This window comes from Panthera onca, chromosome A3, assembly GCF_046562875.1.
Source record: "Panthera onca isolate mPanOnc1 chromosome A3, mPanOnc1 haplotype 2, whole genome shotgun sequence".
NCBI lineage: Eukaryota > Metazoa > Chordata > Mammalia > Carnivora > Felidae > Panthera > Panthera onca.
This window is the reverse complement of record NC_138341.1, coordinates 103,903,535-103,929,818: the sequence shown is the minus strand read 5'-3', so window position 1 is coordinate 103,929,818 and position 26,284 is coordinate 103,903,535. Positions and strand designations below refer to the sequence as shown.

General features: G+C 49.0%; 1 protein-coding gene across 1 annotated transcript in view; it reads right to left on the bottom strand.

Moving 5' to 3' along the window:
* The window catches only part of JAG1 (jagged canonical Notch ligand 1), a 36,533-nt gene that overhangs the window by 7,267 nt on the left and 2,982 nt on the right, over positions 1-26,284 (bottom strand). Inside the window, exons 3-18 of the mRNA XM_078444275.2 lie at positions 19,364-19,415; positions 13,473-13,727; positions 11,706-11,766; positions 7,730-7,860; positions 7,116-7,235; positions 6,572-6,685; positions 5,231-5,344; positions 4,525-4,638; positions 4,061-4,107; positions 3,547-3,720; positions 2,782-2,932; positions 1,847-2,011; positions 1,332-1,445; positions 691-804; positions 472-585; positions 219-335 (exon numbers count right to left, since the gene is read on the bottom strand). Coding sequence (XP_078300401.2) covers positions 219-335; positions 472-585; positions 691-804; positions 1,332-1,445; positions 1,847-2,011; positions 2,782-2,932; positions 3,547-3,720; positions 4,061-4,107; positions 4,525-4,638; positions 5,231-5,344; positions 6,572-6,685; positions 7,116-7,235; positions 7,730-7,860; positions 11,706-11,766; positions 13,473-13,727; positions 19,364-19,415 — 1,957 coding nt within the window. The remainder of the gene's footprint in view (positions 1-218; positions 336-471; positions 586-690; positions 805-1,331; positions 1,446-1,846; positions 2,012-2,781; positions 2,933-3,546; positions 3,721-4,060; positions 4,108-4,524; positions 4,639-5,230; positions 5,345-6,571; positions 6,686-7,115; positions 7,236-7,729; positions 7,861-11,705; positions 11,767-13,472; positions 13,728-19,363; positions 19,416-26,284) is intronic.

The window sequence follows — 26,284 nt, the reverse complement described above, 5'->3', positions numbered from 1 at the left end:
AAGCGAGACACCATCTGTCTCCACTTATCTCAACGGCGACTTTCTCATGCCCAGGTCAGGGCTGCAGCCCATCAAGTGCATTAGAACAGACCCAGGTGATGCAGAAGCAGACATCAAACAGCTCTGCTTCTGGTTTCCATCTCGAGTCCCCGAGGGTGTCAGGATGTGCTCCTGCAGCCCTCGGAGAGTTCAAGGCGGGTGGGGCAGGGGACACTCACTCTGAGTACAGATGGGCCCCTCCCAGCCTTCTTTGCAGACACACGTGAAGGAGTCGCCGTTGACCACACAGGTGCCCCCGTTATGGCAAGGGTTGGGCAGGCAACTACTGTTTCGGGCTACGAGACAAGAACAGACAGGACCACCCTCCCTGAGGATCCGAAAACAGTCTGGAGAGGCCAGAACCAGACCCGCCAGGGAAAGTCACAAGTGCCCAGATGGCCGTGGCGAACCCCATGTGAGGCAGAAAACTACCTATGTTGCAGGTCGTCCCTTCCCAGCCTCCAGGACACATGCACTTGAAAGCATCCCCTTCGTCATAGCAGGTGCCACCGTTGTTGCACGTGGCCTCATCACACTGGCTGTCACCTGGAGGAGGAGGATCTCAGCTTGAGCCCCTAGCCAGCCCCTCCTCGCAGAAGACGGAGGGTGGGAGGGGTCGCAGAGATGGGGCCCTAGTCAGCTACCACTTACGTGAGTGGCATGTCTTTCCTTTCCACCCGTTTTTACAGTCACAGTAAAAGTCATTGACAAGGTCACGACACGAGCCCCCATTGTGGCAGGGATTCTGGCTGCAGTCGTTAATGTCTAGAATCAAAGAGGAGACACCCAGCTGAAGATGTTTCCAGGACCATGCCCACCCAGCACGTAAGAGCCGCACCCTTGCTATGGTGATGGCTACCTCCACCCAATGCTCTCCACTCCAAGGTCCAAGACCAGCTGAGCCATCCCAGGACGTAAACACCTTCACTGCTTTCTAAGAGTGGGTTATTTCTAACACCACGAGGTGGCAAGACAGGGGCAGGCTTCTGTCACTCCCGTGGAAATTAAAATCAGGACAGGTACAAGTTACAGTCAAAACAAAAGGAAGATTACTTTCTCTGCAAGCAGGGTATTTATCCTAATCACAGCCCGATTCTCTAGCTCCTCAGCTGCTCTTCCTTCCGGTTGGCTGTCTTTGGCATTCAACAGGACACAGGCAGTGCTGTGCCATGACAAGAACTATGGGGGTCTTGTGGTTGGTCAGGCTCCCATTAAAAAGAAAAGCCTCCTGTGAAGACTCCTCTCACCCCAGCATCCCAGAGCTGTCTGGCCCATGAAGACCACAGACTCACTGGTTTCACAGTAGGCCCCCTCCCAGCCGTCACTACAGATGCACTTGTAGGAGTTGACACCATCGATGCAAGTACCGCCATTTTTACAGGGGTTGCTCTCGCAGTCATTAATGTCTGTGAAGGGAAGACGAAGAAGCTGGTAAATAAAGGCCAACTAGTGCCATAGCTAGGCACTGGTCCAAGGCTGCCCCCTGAGAAAACAAGGTGCCAGGTGGCACCAGAGGATGCCTTGTCTGTTTTATTTAATGCCTCATAAGCTAAGCTACTTGGAGGGAGTAAAGAAGAAACTCAGCGGGACCACCCAAACTAGTCAGATTCCAGAATATTCTAACATAAACGATCTGAAGGGTCAGAGGCGTCAGTGATCTTATAAACACAACTCTGTCTTAGATCCTAGATCTAATAGTAAACTTTCACTGGTCTCAACTGAAACGATTCAATCTCAAATGCTTCCTGAGCTGAGCAGAGAGGCAGGGTGGGGGTACCGTGCACCATTCCCCAAAGAGGGGTCTTACTTTCATGGCAGTACGTTCCAGTGAAGCCTTTGTTACAGTCGCAGGTGAATTTGCCTCCCGACTGACTCTTGCACTTCCCGTGGGGACCACAGACGTTTGAGGAAATATATCGCACCCCCTCAGGCGTGTCATTGGAAGCCATGGCCACAGTGCAGCTGTCAATCACTAGAAGACACACTTGGGATCAGATCACGGCCGCGGACCCATAAGACACGGCATTCCCAAGGCAAGGACCCATGCCAAGCCTGCTTTCCTAGAGACAGGCACCCCTTGGCTAATGAGGGGAATAAGTCAAGAGGCACCTCGAGGGCCAAGACTCTGGCAATGTGCCAGGTCACATTGACAGGCAAAGCGGAGACTCCAGGCAGTCAAGTGTCTTTTGTTTGTTTTTTAAGGCATTTTCTCCATAGGTGGCTAAGAAGCCTACATGTCGTCTGTGGGCCCCTCTCATCCTACCTTTGACATCTGTTTGACAGAAGCTTACTAAAGGAGAAAGAGCCAGCTTTCCTTCCTATTTAATCACACTAAAGCCAGCAAAGGACAGAGAACCTGAAAACTGCTACCTCCTACAACAGCCACAGGACATTGGCGGCTATTTAAATTTAAATGAATTGAAATTCAGGAAAATAATCAGTTTCTAGGCCTGGGAGTCACACTAAAAGCTACCCTCCCTGACAGTCCACTGCTGCAGAAAGGTCTTCTGGCAGCACTGCTCTGAGGAATGTCTCAGGGTTGCAAATCCGCCCACCCCGGAACAGGACGTGGCTGTCCCACTGGCGGGCCTGAGTGGATTGTTCCCACATGTTCTGGCTTCCCCCAGCCATCAGGTTAGGGGGTTTCAATCTCAGCTACACAGCTTCTGAGACTATCGAGGGGAACTGGCGAAAGAGGACTGAGCCCTGGAGACGAGCCAGGGCCGCAGGTGGGGGAGGTACCTTCACAGGGAGTCGTGCGGCAGTGGTCTTTAAGGTGGGAGCAATTCTTGCCTTCGTAGTCCTCAGGACACTTGCAGAAATAGTCGCTGGCGCGGTTGTAGCACTGGGCACCGTGCTGGCAGGGATTGGGTTCACAATAATCGATGTCCAGCTGCAAGGACCAGGAGCAGAGGAGGGGGAAAGGAAACAAAGGTGTGACTGTAAGTGCTCAGGGGCAGCGGATCCTGGAATCTGACCCCTTTACCTGCTTCCATGAGCAGAACGCTCTACGTAATATACAGTTATGTCCTAGAGACTGTCCAGATATGCATGGGAAAAACAGGGCAGAGTGGGAGAGCATGGAGTCGGGGGCACCAAGTCAAATTGACAGGCTGCTGACACTACGAAGGAAACCACTCCTCCGTGTCCTTCCACCTGCATTTGCCTAGCAAAAGTCCCTAGTCCCTGGATGGCAACTACAGACTCAGGAGGGGAACAGGAAAGAAGAGGAAAGGGAAGGGAAAGGACAAACACAAGGAGGGGGAGGGGGTGGAGAGAGGATGGGGGAGGGGAGGAGGAAGAAGTGGGGGACCAAGGGAGGAAGAGGGGAGAGGAGGTGGGGAGGGGGAAAGAGGAGGAGGAGGAGGAGGAGAAGGGGGAGGGGAAAGAAGGGGAAGACAGATGGAGGAAGAGGGGAAGGGGGAGTGGAGAGGAGAGGGCAGAGAGAGGAGGCAGAGGGAGTTCTGCTGTAGAAACTTGGCCTGTGGAGGTTCTAGCACAGCTCACCTGACAGAGGTTTCCAGAGAAACCAGTGGGACACAGACACTGGAATCTGTTGATTTCATTCTGACAGTGACCCCCATTCAAACAGGGGTTGCTGGCGCATTCATCGATGTCTCTCTCACAGTGATCGCCTGCATAGCCAGGTGGACAGATACAGCGATAACCATTAACCAAATCCTGGAAGAGGAAGAAGGAGGGGGGAGAAACACATGCTTTTTTCTATGTATTCCACAAGCACGGGGCTTCAGCGGTCTAGCATGACTGCTGCCGTTCCACGGATTCACTGAAATCACCAAATGCCAAGCCTCCCGAAATGCTGAAGGGGAATTTCTACATGCATGCCTTCAAGAGGGCTCCCAGGAGGCTGGGGTTAACACAAGCCCAAGCGAAACTTCCAGAGAATCACTTTTCACCTGCATTTTTAAATCCCTGAGGGACAGAGCTCTCCCAGGGTCACATAAATCTCACAGACTTGGGTCAATCATTAAGGTTTTCATTTAAGCAAAGATTTACATACCCGACAGGAGGCGTCATTCTGACACTGGCCAAGGCAGTCATTAATATCTAAAAAATAAACAAGTCCTCATATTAAAGAGGCAATTTACATTGAAACTAGGCTTAATTGAAAAGTGCTCTCCACTCAGGACAGATAAAAGCCTCAAATCAGATTTCCTGTGTGCTTCCCCCTGACAGAAGGTTATTACACTGGGTGGGAACCCTCCCTAATTCTTCCAGAATGAGCGAGTGAAACTTCACATCATTGTTTTAGCCACCTTATCAGAATATGGCTGTTTTACCGGCTAATGAGCCTGATAAAGTGTATGTTTTCATTTCTGCACTGATCACTCCCTCTCCAAAAACATTCCCACTCAGGTTTTCCTTTTATCACTCAAGTCTTAGCACTGGAGCCAACGTACAGGCTGACAAAGCCTTCAATACCCAAGTTTCACAAAAATCAAAATCGAAACAAAAGGTACTCACTTATGTCACAATTCTGACCCGTCCAGCCTGGGAGGCAATCACAGTAGTAGCTGGCAATCAGATTCTTACAGGATTTGGCATTTACACAAGGTTTGGCCTCGCACTCATTTGCATCTGAAAGAAAACGTGGAGGGGTAGTGAGAAATGGAGATTTACCCCCCCCTTCCCCCACCTCCCCCAAAACACCCTAGCAATAGTTTGCCTCCAATAGGAGACATGCTAATAACCTAAATCCCAGATACTAGGTTCCCTCTATTTTGAGCAGCTGATCCCTCTCCCTAGCCATTATCCAATAAGGTATGCTAATTGATAACTTTCAGGCTGCTGGTTAACAACTGGCCCCCAGCCGGAAGAGCAGAAAGCCACCAGGCATTGCTGTATAACACTCCACGCAGCCTAGTTGCTGGGATTTAAATGTGGCAGCAAGAATGCAGACAGCTCATTCCTCATGAGACCATCCCCGTTTGGAACCCAGCTGAACACTCCTCGGACAGACGATTGACATGGTTCAAGGGATCCCACGACTTTCCCACAGGGCCTAAAAGAGCTAGGCCATCTGCATTCGAGTTCTCTCTCCCAGGACCGCCGGACTCTTGACAATAAATTACTTTTTAGTAGGATGGTGTGCAAACTCACACCACCACAGGCTCATCTTCTATAACAGCTCTGATCATCAAAGCTAACCTCGGTGCAGGAATTTCCTTACCTAACTGGCACGTTTTGCCAGTCCACTGGGGCGGGCACACACACTTGAATCCATTAACCAAGTCCTGGCAGGTGCCCCCATGGGAACAGTTATTTGGAGAACAGTCATCAATGTCTGTTGGACAAAAGGGAAAAAAGAGCTGGCATTTTAATCTCAGTCCGTTTGACAATTAGATAATTTAACGCCAACCCTTACACGAGGGGCCTTCACTTAAGAGCCAGACACCTGCTAGAAGTGACCGCTATGACGATAAGGCCTGATTTTAGCTTTAAATCCTCCAGTGCCCCAGTTCATTTAATCCCCAACCTAAGCAGCAGGGAGAGCCAGCTGGATCCCCAGAGCATCAACCCATGGGTAACATGGCTCATCTAGCTCTGCCTACTCCTTATTTTTAAAGGAAAGTTCCAGCATGGCTCAGGGGTAGCTAAGAAGTAGTAAGGAAAAAGAACTCTTCTTTACTGGTAGAAAACATTCTTACTTGCTCACAGAGTTTTCCCAAAATTCCATACCTGGGGTCTACACCCCACCCCACACCCTCTACACTGGACTATATACAGTGGCCTCTTCATTCACCTACTACCCACTTCTGAAGTACCAGGCTTTCTCTGGGAATTCGGTCATCAGTTCCTCACAACCCTAAGAGATGGGAATTGCTACTGTCTCCTTTAAACAGGGCACCGGGAGGTAAAGACCGGCCCTAGGAGAGGCAGGCAAGCGCCACAGTGCCAGCGCAGGTGATCCGACCACAGAACCCACATTCTCGACTGTGCGTGCTGCACTCAGGGTGCTGAGGACAGTGGTTCTCAGGCCTGGCCACACCTCAGAAACCCAGGTGCTTGTTACAAAATGTGGACTCCCCAATTCCAAAGGGAAACTGTGGGAAGGACCCATCTGCATTGTCCGGCACCCAGGTGGTCCTGACATGCAGCCAGGCCTTGCAGCCACAACAACCCTGTAGCCCAGGTCTCTCTTTGGGGGCCACCTGCACCCATGATGAAATCCAGGAGTGACAGCCTCACCCACGAGCAGCCTCTCCATGGCTTCAGGAACCAGAACTTGATTTGGAGGAGGCAGAGCTCCAGGGAGCATATGCAAAGGATGGAGGTCTCCCATGGAGAAGGCTCTTCAGTAGCAGACACACGTGCTAACTTAGCGCAGGAGGATGAGGGTGCAGGGAGGCTTCCAGCCTTTGCGCTGGAAAGGCCAGCCAGACTCCCCACCAGACCGCTGGCAGAATCCACCCCTTCCCACTGAGACCTGACCTTGAACCAAGCCCAGGCGCCTGCCCCCAACCCCGTATCTGATCCTCTGGAAAAGACACAGGCCACAACCCAGACTTACTCGTGGAACACGTGGGGCCCGTCCAGCCCGGGGAACACTCACACTCAAACCCCAGCGAGGTCTCCCGGCAGCTGCCCCTGTTGTGGCAGGGGTCAGACAGGCAGGCGTGCTCCGCTGTGAAAACCAGGAGGGCAGTCAGCAAGGGGCTCCCGCTTGTCGCTACCTACGTCCTCTCCCCGCCGCCAAGTCCCACGCCTGGGCCACCAGCTCAAGCTCGCTTCGAAAAAATGAAAGCAAGCATGTGCTATAAGCCCACTGTGTCTACAGGAGACAGGAAGTCCTCTTTCTAAGTGTCTCCAGTCACATTCCAAGGCATCTGTGAGCTGGGTAGCCACATGGCCAACACCCCACCCCCCACGCTAGCCAGCATCACCACAAACACTGGCGCTGCTCAAAGGAACTTTCAAAGACCCACAGAACTGCTGAGACAACCAGTCTTCACTTTGGAGGGTATTTTCATCTTTTTACGTGTCCTTAAGCGTGTTGTTATTTTTTTTCTCAAGCTGAGGGTAGGGAGGGGTCTCATCCTGCCTGGGCCACTTACCGATTTCACAGTTGGGCCCTGAATACCCCTCAGGGCAGGAACACTGATACTTGTCAGGACCTGTGTTGCTGCAAGTTCCCCCATTGAGACAGGGCTGGTGAGTCCCACAGTAGTTGAGATCTGCCAGAAAGACCCCAGGATGGGAGCAGCTCAGAGAAGACAATACAGGCTGCTAACCTGCCATGTTTCTAGCTGCACCCCTACCCCCACCCCGTTTCTGTTTCAAAACTAAAACCTGAAGGGGCACCTGGGTGGCTCAGTCAGTTAAGCATCTGACTTTGGCTCAGGTCGTGATCTCAGTTTGTGGGTTCACGTCAGGCTCTGTGCTGACAGCTCAGAGCCTGTAGCCTGCTTCGGATTCTGTGTCTCCCTTTCTCTCTGCCCCTCCCCCACTCGTGCTTTCTCTCAAAAATAAACATTAAAAAATAAAAATAAAACCAGAAAAAAATACCGCCAACCCCAGCACTAAAAGCAAATTCAAATTCAGAATTAAAAGTCCCTGCCAATAAAAATAAACAAAAGTAAAAAACTCGATTCTGGCTGCCCCACCCCTTAAGTCTTCCTGTGCCCAAGGCCCCCGTCCTGCCCCAAGATCCAGTCCCCAAGGGCCCTACCTTTGTCGCAGAGCTGGCCGCCCCAGTTGGTCTCACAGAGGCACTGCCAGGGCTCGTTACAGGTGCCATGGACGCACCCCGGGTGCGGGATGCACTTGTCACAGTACAGGCCCTGCCAGCCATACTGGCACCTGGAGACAGACAGCACACTCTGCTTTAGTCCTTGAAACATTTGGGGAGCGCAACATCATTTAAAGGCAAGGCTAAGAAGTCCAGGCCTTTCCTGTCTTGTTTCATTTCGGGGGATAGGACAGTTGACTCTCAAGGTTTACGCGGGGGCTCTGTCTAAATAAACATTTTCAGTAGTTGGGCCAAGGTCCCCTCCCAGGCGACTCCCTACAAAAGCAGGGCTGTCTGGGGAGAGGCCGGCGAGGGCTGCCCTCACAAAGCCACTCTCTTCTCAGGCTCACAAGGCTGTGCAAGGGTGGGGGCATGGAATAAATCAAGACCCCGCTGGCTACGGAGGCGAAGGAAGGACTCTCGGGTGACAATAGCCATGTGAAAGTCTTCCTAAATGCGGCACTGCTGGCAGCTTTTACACAGCGGCCAGGCTCTTTGTCTAAACAGCAAGTCACGACCCCAGCGCGCAAAAATGCAACAAGACACCCCAGTGCGGCAGGAAGCTGCCTCCCGATGAGGCTTTAGGAAATCACACAAGGGGGGGTGGGGAAGGGGGGACCCTCCTCTGGCAAAGAGGCGGCTGAGATCTCGGAACCCACTTTTGCAGGAGGGTGAGGGAGGCAACAGCACTTGGAACCAATCCCATGGATAATTTACGACCCACTACCGGAGCTGCTTAGGCTAATTCATTTTATAGTTATTTCTCACTTTGCAAAAAGAAAAAAAGGTCAACCCAGTTTATCTAGTATTGGGGAACAGAGTCGAGTTTCCTTTATAAGCGCCTCATTAATCAGACTCTTCGGAGGCCAAATGGTGCCTTTGATCCCCAAACAAAAACACAAACATAAACCTTCACCTGAGGTGGAGGAGGGGCAGGGTCTCAGCCACCAGCCCCTCAAGTTTCAAGCCCTTGGAAACTTTAACTGCCTTCTCAAAACTCAAGCTGTGACAAACAGGAGGGGCCCCTGGAAAGCCTGGTGAAGGTGGGGTGAACTTGGTACAGGGATGGGCAGAGTATTTCTATAACAGGACCTGGGAAAAGCTGAGGGAAGAACTACCACCACCCTCCCCCACCCCCAACCACTCAGCTGTAACTCTGGAAAACAAGCACCCCCAAGAAGGGAAAGCTTTCCGTTTCCAGAGAGCTGGAGGCAGGCTAGCAAATCCTTGTCATGGGAAAATTATAGGGATCCAGCTAATAGCTAATCACCCACGGCCAAGAGTCAACTTAACCCCTGAGAACACTGACTAACCACTTCCTAACTTCTACAAACAAGCCATCCACACCCCAGTTCAAAGAACCACCAGAATGCGTGGTTTAAAATGAATCAGACAGAGGATTTGGCTTTATGTAAAACAGAACATTAGTCTAAATGACAAGTGACCATTCAGAGGAGTAAAGAAAAAAATCTGGCAGAAATTTCGTTAAGAAAGTGGGACACTCAAGTTCGTGGGAGTTGGGGGGGGGCGGGGTTCATTCAGTAAAAGATGAATATTCCTAGCTTGAAATATTAAGAGGGAACTGATTTGGAAATAGTATTTCTTACTGTCTTCTTACTCCCTTCCAAATTAAGGATCAGTACACCTCTTCCATTTGCCTAATAAAAGCAAGAAGAGGCAGCTGAGGACCCAACCTCACCTCTTAATTAATGAGCGCTGGATCCCCAAGCATAAAAAAGAAACCACAAGAGGCCACAGATGACTTCAAAAGAAAACAAATAAAAATACTGACCCTAAAGAGGCATCCACAAAGTTATCCCAGTTAAATAATCTATGATTAAGGTTCTCATGAGAATTTGAAGTGACTGTCTTCATATGATGATTCATCATTAAGTTTGATATTATTGGCAGGCTTGCAATAAAGCAAGCATGTGCAACCAGGAGAAGGAATCTCAGTCTACTTGGGAACAACAAAACCAGTAAAGGTTTCTCATGTGGGAATAAAAAAACAAACAAACAAAAAAAAAACACCTCTGTAATACATAATCCAAAAGACAACTTACAGGGTAACTCGCCATTCAGCTATTTCTGGAGCAGAACACAACCTGAACCTCCTGGGCTAGAAGGTTCTGTTTTGATTTTCCTTCAAGGTAGGCAGAACAAGATGGGCTGATGAGACTATGCAAATGATGTGTGGGAAAGTCGCACCTTAAGTAAATAAGGGCACCGGTGCGTGTCTGGGCAGGGAGTGGGAGGGGAGACTTCGAAAGAGAAAGGGCTAAATTCTGGAAACAAAGCCTGTTGTTCTGGCTGGGAGGGCCCTCCCCTGCGCAGCAGCATGCCTATTCTGATGACAGCAGCAGAAATCATGGTCGGACTCCGCTGATATCCATCTGAGCTCTGCACGCGGAGCAGGCCCAGAGTGGCTAATAGCGCTGCTGATCCGACTTTCTCCAGGACACCCTTAATTATGAAGAGCACAGGTAGGTGGATTCCTGCTCAACCTTTGACAGCAATGCTGTTAAATACTACCGTCAGCTGCCACCATGGGGCTTCATATGCGAACCCACCCAGCCTTCCAGAAAATAAACTTTTCTCTCAAGTGTCAGAAGAGACAATTTCAGGTCAGCCTGGTTTTACTGGACTTCCAGCTGCCTTGGTTCTCATTTCAGTGTCAAGCCTCAGAGCTCAGTGTCCCCCCTGCATGGGAGGGGAACAGATGCCGTGGTGGAGCCATGAAGGTAAAGACCACAGAGAATTCTCTGTAGAGCGGCAGTCCTTAAAATACACTCACTTGGTAGGCTCTTCAAAATGCAGATTCTTGGGCCAACCCCTGGACTGGGGTTCAGTGGGTGGGGGGCAGTACCCAGGAATCTGAATTTTGACGGTTTCCGGTCACTTCAAGGGAATTCTGACTTGAGTACTGAGGTTGGGGGCAGTGATTCCCAAAGTCTGGTCCCACCAGCAACAGCAGCAGCACTGGGGAGCTTGTTAGAAATGCAGAGACTTGGGCCCACCCAGACCTATGGAATCAGTCTCTGCATTAGAACGAGAGCCCCAGGTAACATCTGTTTGAGATGCACTGGTTTAGATTGTTTTATATGCTTCCCTTGGCTCAAACCAGGGTGGCATCTGGGGCAAAAATGAGAGGCCCCAGGGATCCTTTTGGTGTCACCCTCAATCTGCTAATCCTGAAGATTTGGGACGAAGGAGAGTAAAGTGGGAGGATTGTGTCAAAATGCCACAGACACCAACACTATTTCCTGAAGCAAGCCTTTCCTAAATGGGCATAATGTACATTTCAAGAAGGCTCCAAAAACTGTAATCGTGAACCAGTCGGGGTGGGTCTCTGGCTTCTGCATTGTCCGGGACCATAAAAGAACAGACTTCAAAGGCCAGCAGCAAAAGTCTACATTCATCAGGCTCAACTGACAAGATTCCAGCGCAGCCATTAACCTCTCAGCACCGGCCGGCTCCCGCCTGCAAAGGGGCCAGGAGATTGTACTAATCCCATTCTAAAGAATGCTCCGCTGTCCCCTATTGATGGGAAAAGTGGGGGAGGGCTAGGAGATGGCAAACAAGGTTGGGGGAGGAGACAGACTCAAAGAAACCCACATCCCTCCATCTCATCCATTAGCACTTTAAGGGGAAGATTATAAAAACGTGTTATCAATTTACAGAACAGTTAATACATGAAGTCACTGACTATGCCCATAAGAGTTTTTTTTTTTTCCAAGAGAGAAGTGTGCACATTCCACCAGACAGCTGGCATAATTTAATAAGCTTCGGATGTGCCTATTTGAATTTTTTTTTTTTAAAGCTTTCTTGCCCTCCAAAGGAAAAGAGGCGTATTCACAATAAATTCAGTCCCTCACTTGCATTAAAGAATTAAAAGATAATAAGTCTAGTCATTTACCTGCAGTCACCTGGGAGTTTGCAAGACCCATGCTTGGGGCTACAGCCCTGTCGGCAAATAGCTGTAAAAAAACACAACACAGAAGGATGTGTCAAGCACATGGTTTCGTGCACCACCACCATCATGAGAATGGCCTAGTGCATTAAGCCTACAAAATCCACGATTTTAAGAGATCTCATGTCAAGTCCATTGTAAGGAGAGGAAGATGGGAGGTGCCCAAATAGCAAATCCAGCTTTAAACTTCAAGGCCGTGCTAGCAGATCTTCAAAACATGATCCTACTCAGAAACAAAATGCAGGCAAGTTGATGGGGGAGGGGGATCTTCATCCAGTCTGTCTAAACAATAGCTACCCTGCTCCCTGTCAGTTCCCACCCTCTCCAAGAGAACAGGAGCTGTGATCCTTCCTCATCTCAACCACTCAGTCCCATCCCAGCACATTCAGATGAGCTCCAGCCTTCTTAACCCCTACATCACCATCCCCTAGAATGCCTGATGTCTCAAAAATCCCAGGGGACTAACAAAGCCAGGCAGGCTGGCTTCATTTGGCAGGCTAATCTGGGGGCCAGCTCTGGTGGCACTTCTGTGAAGTAGCCTCACAAAGCAATTCTGCTTCCTTGATTAAAAGAAAAAAATTTGAACAGATGGTAAGAAATACTACACACGGTTTTTAAGTAATTGTTACTGATTTTTAAAACACCAACTACTATATGTTTATCAATTCATTGATCTCGATCCCAGAAATGCCATCCTTTAAAAATTCTAGTTATTTAAGAAAAGTCCAGGAGACCTGAAGATTCCTCTTCGTCCCACTCCTTAGTCACAATTCAAAAACTCCCTTTTTGGGTATATCTTGAAAGAATTTACCAAATTATGTGAAATTAGCAGAGGACATTGAAGTTTGTGAGGGCCTAGTCTGGTCAGACTTACCCATCTGCAGTGAATTAGAAGCTTTGTAAAGGTAAAGACCACAGATAATTCTGTGAACATCTGCGTCTGTGTACTAACTCACTGAATCTGGGCAGAAGGGCTGGGACAGCAGACAGCACATCTAAAAGCCTGCACTACTGTGGATGGGCCCAACTCTACACAAGTAGGAAAGCTCAGGTTCACCACTCACCCCCACCCCTCAATGCCACGGCCCCCACAGATGCACAGTGAAAGCTTGCTGTAAGGCCACCCTGAGCTCAGGGGCTGTCATTTCCTACAGGATCATAGGTTCAGGCACTGAGCTAGCCCTGTCCCATGTAGCATCTGTTTTAGGTCAGGTTCCCTTAGAAGCAGAGCCTGAGAAAGGGATTTGGGTACAGGAGAAGGGAACTGAAGGCAGCAGATGGAGGCAAGGGAAGGAGCTGAGCAGGGGTCTCAGCTGGAGTCTGGCTTCAACCTGATCCCAGGGGAAGCTCTGGAGTGTGAACGGAAGCACACAGTGCCAGCAGGGCTGGCCTTTGTACCCCCAATCCAGTCATTCACAGACTGTGAGCAGTAGGGAAGGGGCAGGGAGTGGCTGTTTGGCCAAGGACAATGCTCCAGAGAAGAAACAGCTGTGAGCTGTTAGCAGCCAACATTCAGCAGTGGGGGGCGGGGATGAGGGCACCAACAGCATTCTGTGCTCAGCATCTTTATGCCTCAGGCCTAGAAAACAGACCAAATATCCCCCCTACCCCACACTACCTGAGACAGCCACTTGACCCAGCGTGGAGAGAACTGGACACCAACAGCGACAGCCACTCCCAGCCTATTAACCCACCCAGCACAGGCCCACACACCTTTGTTACATTCAGGGCCCATCCAGCCCTCCATGCAAGTTTTGTTGCCATTCTGGTCGCAGGCATAGTGTCCAAAGAAGTCATCTCTGGGTCGGCAGAACTTATTGCAGCCAAAGCCATAGTAATAGTCATCACAGGTGACGCGGATCTGATACTCGAAGTGGGCAATCCCTGTGTTCTGCTTAAGCGTCTGCCACTGCCTGCTGGGGTTTATCATGCCCGAGTGAGAAGCCTTTTCAATAATGCTGTCAGGCTCTAGAGGCAGGGGGGGAAAAAAACAAACACACACCAACAATAAAAAAAAGCACTGATCGCATTAACATTCACATCAGAGCCTTCTTCCCTGACCATTTTGCCTACTTTTTTTTTTTTTTTTTTTTTAATTTTTTCCCAACGTTTTTTATTTATTTTTGGGACAGAGAGAGACAGAGCATGAACGGGGGAGGGGCAGAGAGAGAGGGAGACACAGAATTGGAAATAGGCTCCAGGCTCCGAGCCATCAGCCCAGAGCCTGACGCGGGGCTCGAACTCACGGACCGCGGGATCGTGACCTGGCTGAAGTCGGACGCTTAACCGACTGCGCCACCCAGGCGCCCCTCATTTTGCCTACTTTTAATAACTAAAACCCACGTGGTATAAAATTCAAACAGTACAAAAGGACAGAAAAATGAAAAGTGTGTCCCCCTCCCCAGAAGCCTACACATTTACTTACCCTTTTTAATGGGTGCATAGTAGTTCACAATCTGGGAATAAAATGAAATACATTTTCCCTAGTTCCTCACATATGTGCATTTAGGTTATTTTGGCCTTTTACAATTAAGCAAAGCCACAAAGAACATCCTTGAAACTGTCTGTCCATGTGCCTGGTTCTAGTAGTAGTAAGAGACACCCTAGAAACGGAGTGCTGAGTCAGAAGACAGCACAACCCATCACTCCCATCCGCAGACAACCCCAAACAGCCATGAGTGATGCCGTCAACCTGTCCTTCTCCCTGCACAGGAAACTGGGTTTCCCAACAGCAACGCCAACATAATATACTATCAAACTTTCTGATCTTTGCCTGATAAGGAGAGAAGTAGCTCTTATTTTAATTAGCATTTAATTAAGTGATGGTGAGCACCCCTTCACGTGGTTACAAAGCCATTTGTATCTGTTCCTGTGAACTGTAACCTGTTTCTCTCCTCTGCCAAGTTTTCTATTGTGTTATTGGTCATACCAATTTGCAAAAGCTCTTTACGTATTCTAGAAAGCACCTTATCCCAGGTAAAGGTTAGCCATCTTTCTCTTCTGGTTTTAGAGTTTCGTGTCTTGCTTTAGAAAGACTTTGCCTACTTCAAACTCTTCATTGGAGCCGAGGGGTAGAGTTACGTTCCTAAGAAGTGATAAATTTGCCTTGCACTTGTACCTCAAGCTTGATGCGTTTCACCTTTCACCTTTGCCCAGAAGGCACACGGGAAAGTAACGCACCCTAGTTTAGCAACAGGTAGACTGAGGGTTTTTCTGAGCCGAGTCATGCTCTTTAAAAGGTGCCCATTGAAAATAAACACGCCCAGAGCTCAAGCAGCTCTCAAGAGAAATAAGAAGTGGTCCCTGCCCTGAGGTCACTTATAATCTAGTCTCAGAAAAGAGACAGGTACGAAAATAAATCCAAACACTGGGTGCCAGGAGTCCAGGGGAGGGCTGTGAAAAGGAAACAAGGCACTAAGCACCCCAGCCTGGTCTTGTTTGTTTTCTTAAACCTGCCAACACCAACCCTTCACCGCCTTGTCAAATTCAAGGCCACCTTGGAGAGACAGTATTAGGACCTACTAGCAATGTCTGTGATTTTTACCCACCCACACCCCTGTTTTTCTAGGCTCAGGGCCTGTGCTCATTTACAAGGTTATACAAACCCAACAGGTGACCAAGAAAGGAGGCGCTCCTGGGGCGGGGGGGGGGGGGGGGGGGGGGGGGGGGGCTTCATCCACATGACTCCCAGCTTCACCCCAGGGTCAACCTTCTGGGTTTAACTGCCATGTGGGCAGGACAAGCCTTGAACAAGCCCACACACCTGCAGACTTACACCCCAGCACACACAGAACCACTCGCAGATAACACTTTACTAACATTAAGTTTTGCAAATAAACACAGGCCAAAGAATGACAAAAATGTCCTTCCATTAACTGTATGTTTGCTCTGCTGGTTTAATTTGAAAATGTAGCAAGCTATTACCACGTGATTATGAGTTCTGCATAAAGGAATTACTTCAACACATGGCTCAAAGGCCTCCAGCATCTCTCAGGCAGGTAACGACAACAAACAACTGAGACACGAGTCCAGGGCGATCCTAAAGGCCCAGGCGGACAGGTCATTTCCAGTAGTTCAGTATACTTTCCTCCCATCTCTAGGAGATGGGAGAATGATCATTTCAGAATCCTCGATGTGGCTAACAGATCTGTAGACCTACCCTCACACCTGTGTGGCAGATTTTCCCTGGCAGCCCCCAGGCAGGGAGTCAGGTGTGTCTAGGGCACGCTTTCTGGCATTTGGGTTACAAGACAGCCAGTTTGCTGCCTGCTTCTTCTAAGCTACTGTCACCTGAATCCCACTTCCTCTCAGCTTGGGGCACAGAAATGCATCTGGAGTAGTTCACTTGGGAGTCCAGCTTCAGGACTGGAGAAGGACATTAACAGACCCTCCTGAGACCTTAGCTGTGTGAAAGTGGAGCACAAAGCCTGCCCCACCGCCCCCCAGCCTTGCAGGCCATGGAGGTAATGAGGTGAGTCTGAGCATAACCCTGGGGCCACACTAACCCATAAACCTACTAGACAGGAGCATAGCCAAGATGGTGAAGCTAGAAGGAAAACCTGGTCTAAGTATGCCGGTTTGTGTTCACGTATCTACGGAACAGTCCCATACACTGAAACCATCTGTACAGGAGAAAAAGGAAAAATCTGTACCCTTATGTAGTACAGTTTTGAAACATAATGGAAATGACCTCGGAGGACTGATGCCAGGAACGCCAGGCTCAGACAGCACTCTCTAACACACAGACAGTACCTGGGCTTTGTCTGGGCCAGGCTCTCTCTCTGCAGAGCTGATGGGAGAAGGAATTCTCGGTCCTAAACCTCAGGGCTCTGCCTCTAATCTGAAGACAGGATATCTCCAACTTGTTTGGCCCTCGAAGAGTAGCCAACTCCACCTGGGTTGCTACACAACCTTAGCCTCTGCCCTCACGAAGTACAGTCCCATGGGAGGAACAGAGATTGAAGAGAGTAATAAGCAAAACCTTCCAGCCTACATGAGTAGCACATGCAAAGGCCCTGTGGCAGGACAGAATGTGATGGTGCATTTGAGGACAGAAAGGTGACTGGTGGGATAGGACCAGAATATGGATATGGTAGAGGACAGTGTGGCATGCAGGCTGGAGCTAGCAGAGAAACAAGATGGCTGTGCAAGGCCTTTTGGGCCACACAGAGATCTGTCCCAAGACTATCAGGAAGCCACCAAGGGGATCTCTGAAGATGATAATCGAATCAAATCCAGATGTACACCAGGACCTAATAGAAGATACTATATGTTGATCATATTTCAGGTAAAAAAAACAAAACACTCTCAAAAGACCAGGATGGCAGAAGAATGGAGGAAGCGTGGGAGGTGGACAGGAGTAGATATGGATGGACTAATGTGGTCACTAGTGTAGGAGTTCAGGTGTTAGCAGATGGGGACTTGGACCAGGACAGTGGCAGGGGATGTGGCGAGAGGTGGCAGGATTCCAGTGAACTGTTGGAGAGATTTTCAGAACTTGGAGGTGGATTAGATATGGATACTATGGATGCTCCCTTAGAAAGGGAGGTACACAGGGTGTCTTCCAGATTTCTGGCTCATGGTTCTACGTGTTGAAATGCCGGTGCCAGTCATCCATGAAGGGCCCTAGGCAGGACCTCATCTGAAGAGAGAAGATGCCAAATTTGTTTCTGAACGTGAATTCAAGATCCCTTGGAAGCATCATAAAAAGAGACGCTGAATAAACAAGTGGATAAAGCATTTCCTCCTCTCGGGTTCACAAAGGGAGTTCCAGTCACCTGCATGTACTGGGCATTCCATGACTTTGTGGCCATTCCTTTCTTCAAGGGTAGAGGTCTGAAGTTCTTTATCCCTGCCCTAAGCCCTTCTTGTGCTGTTCCATGGACTTAGTTACTCTCTCCCCAGCGAGGAGATGCCCCAGAATCCAAAACCAGGGCCACCCTGAAATGTAGACAACCATGGGCAGCTCTAGATGGGCATCTGCTTCCCAGGGGCACAGCTACCTGACCTGTGGGGTGACGGAAGGCCCAGGAAGGGCCCTGTAGGTGCTAGAGGGTCAGTGTCCTGATCCAGCTCTTACCATGAGCCAGGATCTCAAGGATGTTCACTTTATCAGACTGTTCTAACATCCAAAAGGGAAGGGAAAAGAGGACCACATGTGCACCAGAGGTTCTCTGGTCTATTTCCCTCCCTCCCCAGCTCCGAGTCTTTCCCATGCTTAGTTACCATTGTGACCAGGTCACAGTGACACAACACTCAACGTTTGTGTTGTGGGCAGGGAGGAGAGAACAAAACGGTGTCTGTGACCCTGACTGGTCATATGACCCACAACCAAGGCTGGTTACCACCCTCCCCTCCTACCACACCACAGTGGGACAGGGGTGCCCCTCGGAGAGGAAGGCCACAGATCTGGGTTTTGGATGTCAAAGCAAGAACGGGGATCCAAATGGCCTGGAGCCTCTGGCTCACCAGGGCTCAGCAAGGGCTACGTGGCCCCCAGTGGCACAACAAGCCATATGCAGCCTGAAGCAGCCTAGCAGGTACCAAGCCTCCAATGTGCCCACTCTGGGCATGCACCATTCTCAGATTCAATTAAAAAAAAAAAAAACATGATGAGAAAATGAGGGGAAATATTAGCAGCAGCAAAAACAAACAAAAAAACCCAAATAAAACAAAACAAAACAAAAACACAAAGAAAGGGTCAGTGAGTTAGAGAAGCAAAAGGGATGAGACATTCAGAGAATGGAGGGCAAAGACAAAATGTTGGATCAACCCTTCCTCCCCCACAGACTAATGGATTTCAACATGAATCACATTTCCCCAGGACGATCCTCCCAGCAAAAACGGAATGCACAGTTACTGCGGGTGAGAGAAAACACTTTTAAGTTACATGTAAGGAGCAAAGACTACACTTTATAAGCCAGGCTGCTGCCAGTTCCAGACACAGCCTCAGTGGCTTCCCCACCAAAAGCCACCCCTCGAAGCTCTGAAAAAGCAGCCTGCACTGAAACAGTCATCTTTCAGAAGGGGCCAGGCAGGTGTGGTACCTGTGAGGCTCTGGGACTCCACTTCAATGAAAGGTCTGTGGTGCACAGTGTGGGAAAGAAACCCTGACTGCCTAGAAGCTCACCTGCCCACCAAGTGAAATTCAAGGTCGGCCTTTAGATTTAGAGCCCAGCGCCACCTCCGCAGGCTTTATCTTTCCGATGAGAGATTAAACACTCACTTAAAGTTTAAATGGACTTTTAAAAAGTCACCACTTTGATCCTTTAGCAGTCTACAAGGTTTTAACGTTGTAAAACCATTAAAATCTCTATCCCAACGATAATCTAGGTCCCTTAGTCAGGGACTGAGTTAACAGGGAATCTGTCCTGGCCACTTAATGTTCCAAGCGAACGTTCTGGGAAGGTTATGGAAAAGACTCCATGGAGCAGTTTGCCCTGGAGTATGGGCCCTGGGGTAGGGACACAGGGGCAGACGGCAGGGAGTGGTACAAGTCCTCTGAAGCATTCAGGAGACAGATTCAGCTCTGACCCTGCTGTACTCCAAGCACTGTGCTTCCACAAAGACGCACCCAGAGAAAAGCCCCTTGCTGTGATACTTACGGAGAGTGTCATTGCTGGAATCCCACGCCTCCACGAGCAAAGTGTAGGACCTCTGCAACACAGATAAACAACAGCTTAGTATTCAGAAATAGAGGTCAGGGCCCAAATGTCTACCTTGCTTGGACTCCCCACACACTCTGCCAAACAGAACCACAAAGCCAAAGTGACAACTCTGCTGTGGAATGGAGGTCACCCAACTCCCCTCCCTGGCACCCACCCTCAGGTTGATGCTTTCACCTGGTGGGGGCCCACCGTGGTCAGTCAGGGCCATTGTACGCAAGCAGCCCAAAGTCATCATGAGGAAATACCACCTCCCTATATGTGAATGCTATACGGTTTTCCAAAGCTTTCCAGACCCTAACTCCAGTGCATGAGAAAAACACACAAAGAATTTATTCTAAGCTAACCTAACCAGGTATTTGTACCCGGGGCGGGGGGGGGGGGGGGGAGGCCCCCTCATCCAGTGAGGAGGGCTGGCTATTGCTAAGGTTACACTTTGGGCCCTGGTGGGGCAGTCCCTAGGGAGGCCCCCTTTTCCTTTTCAGAACCCCTTTGAAAGCCCTGTCTGTGTGAGACCATCTCGGCTCCCACAAGTATCAGGTGACTCTAGGAAGCAGGAGGGGGTAGGTGCAAAGAGACTAAGACAAAGGCAGTGACCTAACTTGGGGTGTTTAGGGGGCAGACTCTGGGGACCAGAGTACAAAAGGGAGAAATAATCACACACCCATGGGTTATAGCTATTGATGGACTTATCTGTCAATAAGATCTAACATTCCAGGAATAATCAGAGTCCACTAACTAAACAAATTCCCTGGACACTGGCAGGATGCCAGCTATTATACTGAAGGCACCTTTTATCTTCCAGGTTTATCTCAGAATTCTACCTCCCCCCCCAAATCCAAGCCATTAGCAAATTCCCGCTTTTACTCAAATCTTCATTTGTAATTTAGAATGAGGTCAGTCTCACAAAACAGCAGGGTTTAAATAAGCCTGCCATCTTGAAGCTGGAGAAATAGATGGGGGTTGGGGGGAGCACATGAGCCCTTCCTCCGTGTCCCTGAGCTGTCACTGTCAGATACCAATGCATCGGAAATAGTGTGCATTTCTCAAATAATCCCATGCCACCAGACACACAGCCACCATGAGAAGGCACCCACAAGGTGAAGGCAAAAATGGAACACGAGAGGAAAAAAAAAAAAAAAGAGCTTCATTCATAACTCTAGACAAGCTTACTGCTCAGAGACACAGCATGCCGTCTCTGAATATAAAAATATCTTGTGATAGACCCTGCTTTGGAATTCAGCCGAAATATGTTTCATACTCAAAGCAGAGCCGGATTCCATTTCGTTCACTGATAACTGTGGGAAAATGCTCTGAAAAGCAAGCAAAACCAGGCAAGCCGGGGCACATACCCAGCCCTCTCCTGTTTGGTGGCCACGGGTCCAAATTCATTGTTGTCATCGTTAATATTTTATTAGTCAAAGTTACATCTTATTTACAGCCTCTAAGTTTCCTGAGACTTCCTACAAATTACAGGACTCTTCCCTGAGAGCAGCAAGAAATTACATTTCTCTACTGATTGGAGGTGAGAGCCAAATCCAAATGAGGCCAGATGTGTATTCTGTATAATTAAGCCCTTCGTTTGCTGGCCATGTTGAGACCCACATTCTACACTTCCACGTATTGTTGTAATTAATCCTGATTAAATGCATTGATATCCAGATTTCTGACAGACTTGCACAAGCACTAAACACCTAACATCCACAAACCCCACAGAAAGGAGAAGGCGTGCCGGGACTGAGCTGGCATGACAGTCTTAACAAAGAAGGCAGCATCCTTCAAACTTGCACAAGAACCTGGAAGACCAAGCTGTGTACCTGGCTCATCCTCACCAGAACTGGTGAGACCTCAGGAGTTGCTGACCAACACTACGCAACCCTGAGGGTTGGGTGGCACAGAGTTCTGGACAGGGAGTGTCCTGATCTTCCGTGAACTGCCTTCTTGGTGGTGGACATGGGGTTTGGGCTGGGGGCTGCAGCACTGGCAACAAGGCCTTGCCAAAAAAGAAAGAAAAAGCCCTGGGCCATCTCTCTTTCTGGTTTCGGAGAAGGACTTATGGTTCTGGGCCTCACCTCCTGGAGCAGGAGGATTCCTCCCACCCAGCCTTCAGAAGAAAGGATTCCCTCCAAGGCCCCTATTAGGAGGCCCTCTTACCTCCCACTCCATCCCCACACTATAGATCAACAATCAAGATAATTTGGTAATGATTATTACTTGCTAGGAACTTTAATTTTTCCCAGGCCCATGCTTGACCTCTGTACATCCCAGAATATAGTTCCAGACTCCAAGATCCAGACCACGCACACACTTTATACCATCCTAGGAGGCCAGTACCAGGCCAAAAATCAGATGCAATCTGCTATGATCTTGTCACGCCCAATTTGTCACTGCAAATCTGACCCCCTCCCCTGACAGCGGAGGCCAACTCACTGGGCATCCCCCACCAATGGCTTGGGGAGGGGGTGCCAGGCCAGATGATGGGCAAGTGTTCCGACTCAAGCTCCTATGAAAATACCACCCACGAGAATCACAAATAGCAAATACTGGGATTTTTCTTGGTTTCAAACTACAAAAGTAAGACTAGAAGAATCCCCTTGCTTTCACCTCTTCTCTTCAATCTCCCCAGAACAACAGCCTGGGGGCAAAGCAGGAGGGATGGGCAGCTAACACAACTTCAGCCTGGGCCTGTGCCCCTTCCCACCTCCAGGCCCAGGGGATGCTGGCAACAGTGGCTGGTTCTTATTCTCGTGCAGCAGGAAAGAGGGACAGCCAGCTTTCAGAAGGACTTCCGCAGCCTTTTACCTAAAGGAGGGCCCCAACTTCGAAATCCCAAGGCATCCCAGGATCCCAAGGGCCTCTTCCCGCCCCGGGCACCGTGGCTGCGGGAGGGCTGTGTTCTGCGCCCATCTGACTCCTCGGTGGTTACCTTGGCACCGGGCAGAGTGGTAAGCACTTAATTGCCACATTAAGAAGGGGGATGTAAGAAACAAAGGTAATTGTGTTGGCAGCTGGGAGCTTCCTTTTCCTGGCAACAGCGGCAGCCAAACCAAGCCCTGAGAAGAGGCTGCTTCCATTCCTGCCAAGCTGACGGACACAAACAAACCGCCATCCAAACGGCACGCGTGCGGTGTCCAAAACCCCAGGCCACCGCGACAGGCGGCCGAGGAGCGCACACCCTGGGAATGCCCGATGTGCCCAGGGGGCCATTGTGCGAGTCAGTCGGCCCCCGGGTTTGTCTGGGGCCCTGTACTCTGCTGACTCAACTGTCGCTTCCTGTCGCAGGCCCTGTATTAGCAGTATTTTTGGAGAGGCCGCATTATTCTCTGTAATCCTCATTTCAGTCAATTCGGCCACACTATTGTCCTGCCTGCGTCTGGGTGGCCACAGTATAAAATATTCCAGTCACAAACATACCAAATAAAGGCTTCAGAGATCGCATGTGTGGGCACACGCACGCTCGTACGAAAAATTCACGTGTCACAGGGCGGTGGTGAGGGGAGGGCCTGAAGAAAGGACAACGTCCCCACAGCATCCAAGCCAAGACAACTTCAGCCATAGACAGCAATTCAGTGTGCAGGGCTTGACATTTCAATAGAGTCCGATCTGGTTACAAAGGGCGATTTTCTCATGAAAGCCCACCTCAAAGACTCACCGAGTGGGCCCCAAAGCTCATATCCAGATTGGAGAGGCTCAATGAGATGCCCCCACCCCCTTTCCCATCATTACCCTTACCTGTTTGAAAAGCATCCCACTGATAATTAAATGCACCAGTTACAAAAGGGTGGCGAGGTTAATAGATAGAATACCGAGAAACCAGCCAAGCACAACCGTCCGGTTCACACAGAGCAAGCCTGAACAAGAAGCCTTTCTACTTATTTACCAAAAGTGCACAAAAACTGGGCTGAGCTGGTAGAGGACTCTGAGTGTTGGACTATTTATTGTACCACTTTTAACCACTGGGAGCCATGCTGCACAATTTCTGCCCTGCACATGCACCATACCAGTGACAAATGTCGCCGGCCCCGTAAAAACAAGGGCCACAGGGGCAGGGCGGTCCATGCAATGATCAGAAACCAGCAAGGAAATCACAACACAGCCACTCGGCATCACGAGCCAAGAGAAAGGTGGAACATTTCTGAATGCAAAACCCTATCCCCGCCTCTGCTACCACCCTAGAAAACATGAGAATCCACATCCTAACACATCTTCCTCAAGTTGAAAAATTGGTTCAACTTATTCTGTTCTAGTTTTTTTTTTTTTTTTTTTTTTTTTTTAAAGTATATTTAAAAGCTGGAACCAAGTGTCACTTCTCTCAGCTCAGAACCTAACCTAGGGGGTTAATAGGTAGGGGAAGGAACATGCTTATAGAAGTTCACCAAGGAGGGGGGAATGCTCAGGAACATTTGCTTTTATGGATTATCATGCTCATTGTATGCACATCCAGATATTATGCATTCTTACATTGTAACTAATCTTGAAAAGTCTGACATTGGAACCAAGTTCTGGCCTTTACAATGGGCTGGTGGCTGCTATGAACCCAGTCAAGGCCTCTGTTTACATTCTTGTTTTCAGATCAGGAACATGATCTTTGTTGCCTTGGCTTCATTTTTTCATGAACAACATTTTGTCCACCAGGCTAAACCTTCCACGTGCCTTCTATCCAAAGGGTCCCTTACCACTCTTCGCTATAAAGATTTTACGCAGTATTCAGAGCACTGATTCCAGGGAGAGGACATGCCTGAAAGTGGCTGCTGCCACTCCTCCTTATGCGTCCAGCTCCCCAACAGCCTTGATGCCAAAAGCTTCACTGTTCTCTACAAATGTTTAGAGTCCCTGTAGAATTATGGGTGTGGAGTTGGTGGGCTGCAAACTCCTATAAGTACTGGAGGTTTGAATAAGTTGCTAAGAAACAACACAACAAGGAGGCAGAAAACACAGAGAAGTTTACACCTAGAAAAGAAAAAAAAAAATTAAAAACCAAGTACCTTGCAGAAGGATTTCATGTGGAGAGCAGCCACTCTGAAGACACTTAGCACAAAGTGAGTGCAGCTCTACTTTCCCCCAAGCCTGGTTTTGCAACACAGACCTGTCATTTCATCACTTTAATTTGACATAGGTGTCTGGGAGCAGAAGAGGTTTTCTCCACATAAGGAAATCCCTTGCTCCAAGCCCTTACACTCACATGTGCTGTTTGCATGCATGCATGCATGATATGGCCACATGGGTTGCACACACTGGCTGTAGAAAGGAGCCAGTTCAAATGAGAACCCCATCCCTCCACCTTCTGCGTGTCCACACCACACCTACAGAGGCTCAGGGTCCAGGAAACACAACAGAGGGCATAAAGGCAAGGACAGTGTCAATTACATTCTGTGATTAACCTCGTGACATCTGATTTACCCAAACCCCTGGCAGTTGCTCAATCAGGCCTTAAGTATAAAGGGGGCCAAAGTTGGCATCACTCTGGTATGCAAGAAACACACTTCATTGGATTTTCCTGAAAAATTCAGCTGCTCCCAGCAAGCCTTTTATCACTGTCAATGGCATTTAAATAGGACGCCAAAGGAACAGACATCTCAACCACTTCCCCCAAAGTTTCTCTAGATTCAGTTCACTGCAGGGTCTGCAATGGATCAATACAGTGAACTGGGGTTCTGGAGTTCCTAAAAACCTTTTGGGGCTGGTTAGTAGTAACTTCATTAATGTATTCTTATTAAGCAGGTACCACTGGGATTCAGCACTAATTTGGGGAGGCACGACCTAACCATTTCATTGATTTATAAATGGTTATTCCCAAATCACTTCCCGTTGAGCCCAACTACCTTCCATAATGTCTGTTCTTATCACTAGGTCCCCCTGATTGGAGGGTCATAAATCAGGCCAGTTGCTTCAAGTCAAGACCCTGTGAACAGCACTGGAACGGGGATTAGAAGCCACAGATGAGAACCATAGGCCTGGAGCTGGGGCAGCAGACATTCAAATGGAACATAATCAGATACTATCCGATGGGCAGGCCCACCTCTACAGAGCCTCCCACATGGACACTGGAATGTGGACTAGATTTCAAATGTGGCCGAATTATTTCCTCTTCTTCCTCTCTAGAGCACGAACAGTTATTTGATTGTGGTCATAATCCCAAACAAAAGACATGAATTACACCACCTTCCAAACTGACCTACTGTGCACCACGAACCAGGATTCCCCCACTGTCCACACATTTGGGAGGACCCATGTGGACAGTAACTAATTGTAGGGTCAGGGGCTCAAGTGGCTGGAAGTCCAAGGCGTTTTGTTTTTTTTTTTTTAAAGACCATATTGTCTTTCCATATTGAATTTTGTACCAAGTTCAGTTTTTACCTATTCAAGAAAGTCAGTTCTAGATAGACATGCTTATTAATATTTAATTGCCAAACTGAACGAAGCTGCACTAACTACGTCAATACCTAAGTGCTTTCACTTCACTTAACACTCACCCTGGAATCATTCTTGAAAGTTACAGACTGTGGTGTTTCTCCAACCACACTCGGGAAAATAAACTAAAACAATACACCTAAACTCCACTTTCTCTTGGGAAGTAAAGCTTAAGTTTCACAGCAGGCCTTTTAGGGGGGCAGGGTGGAGACTCATTTATGAGTGATACATGCACTTGGCCCAACTTCAAAAGAACCACACTCAGTGTAGTCCCAGCATTCTCCCCATTCTAGAAAAGCCGAGAGTCTATTTCATGGTTGGTGACCCGTGGGCCCTGAAACCACAGAAGAGCACCAGCAAATCAATCGTCTCCCTGCCCCACACACGGCTTCCTGCTCATTCCCCATCTAGGACTCTGCCAAGTGTCAAATGGGGACAGACACACACCTA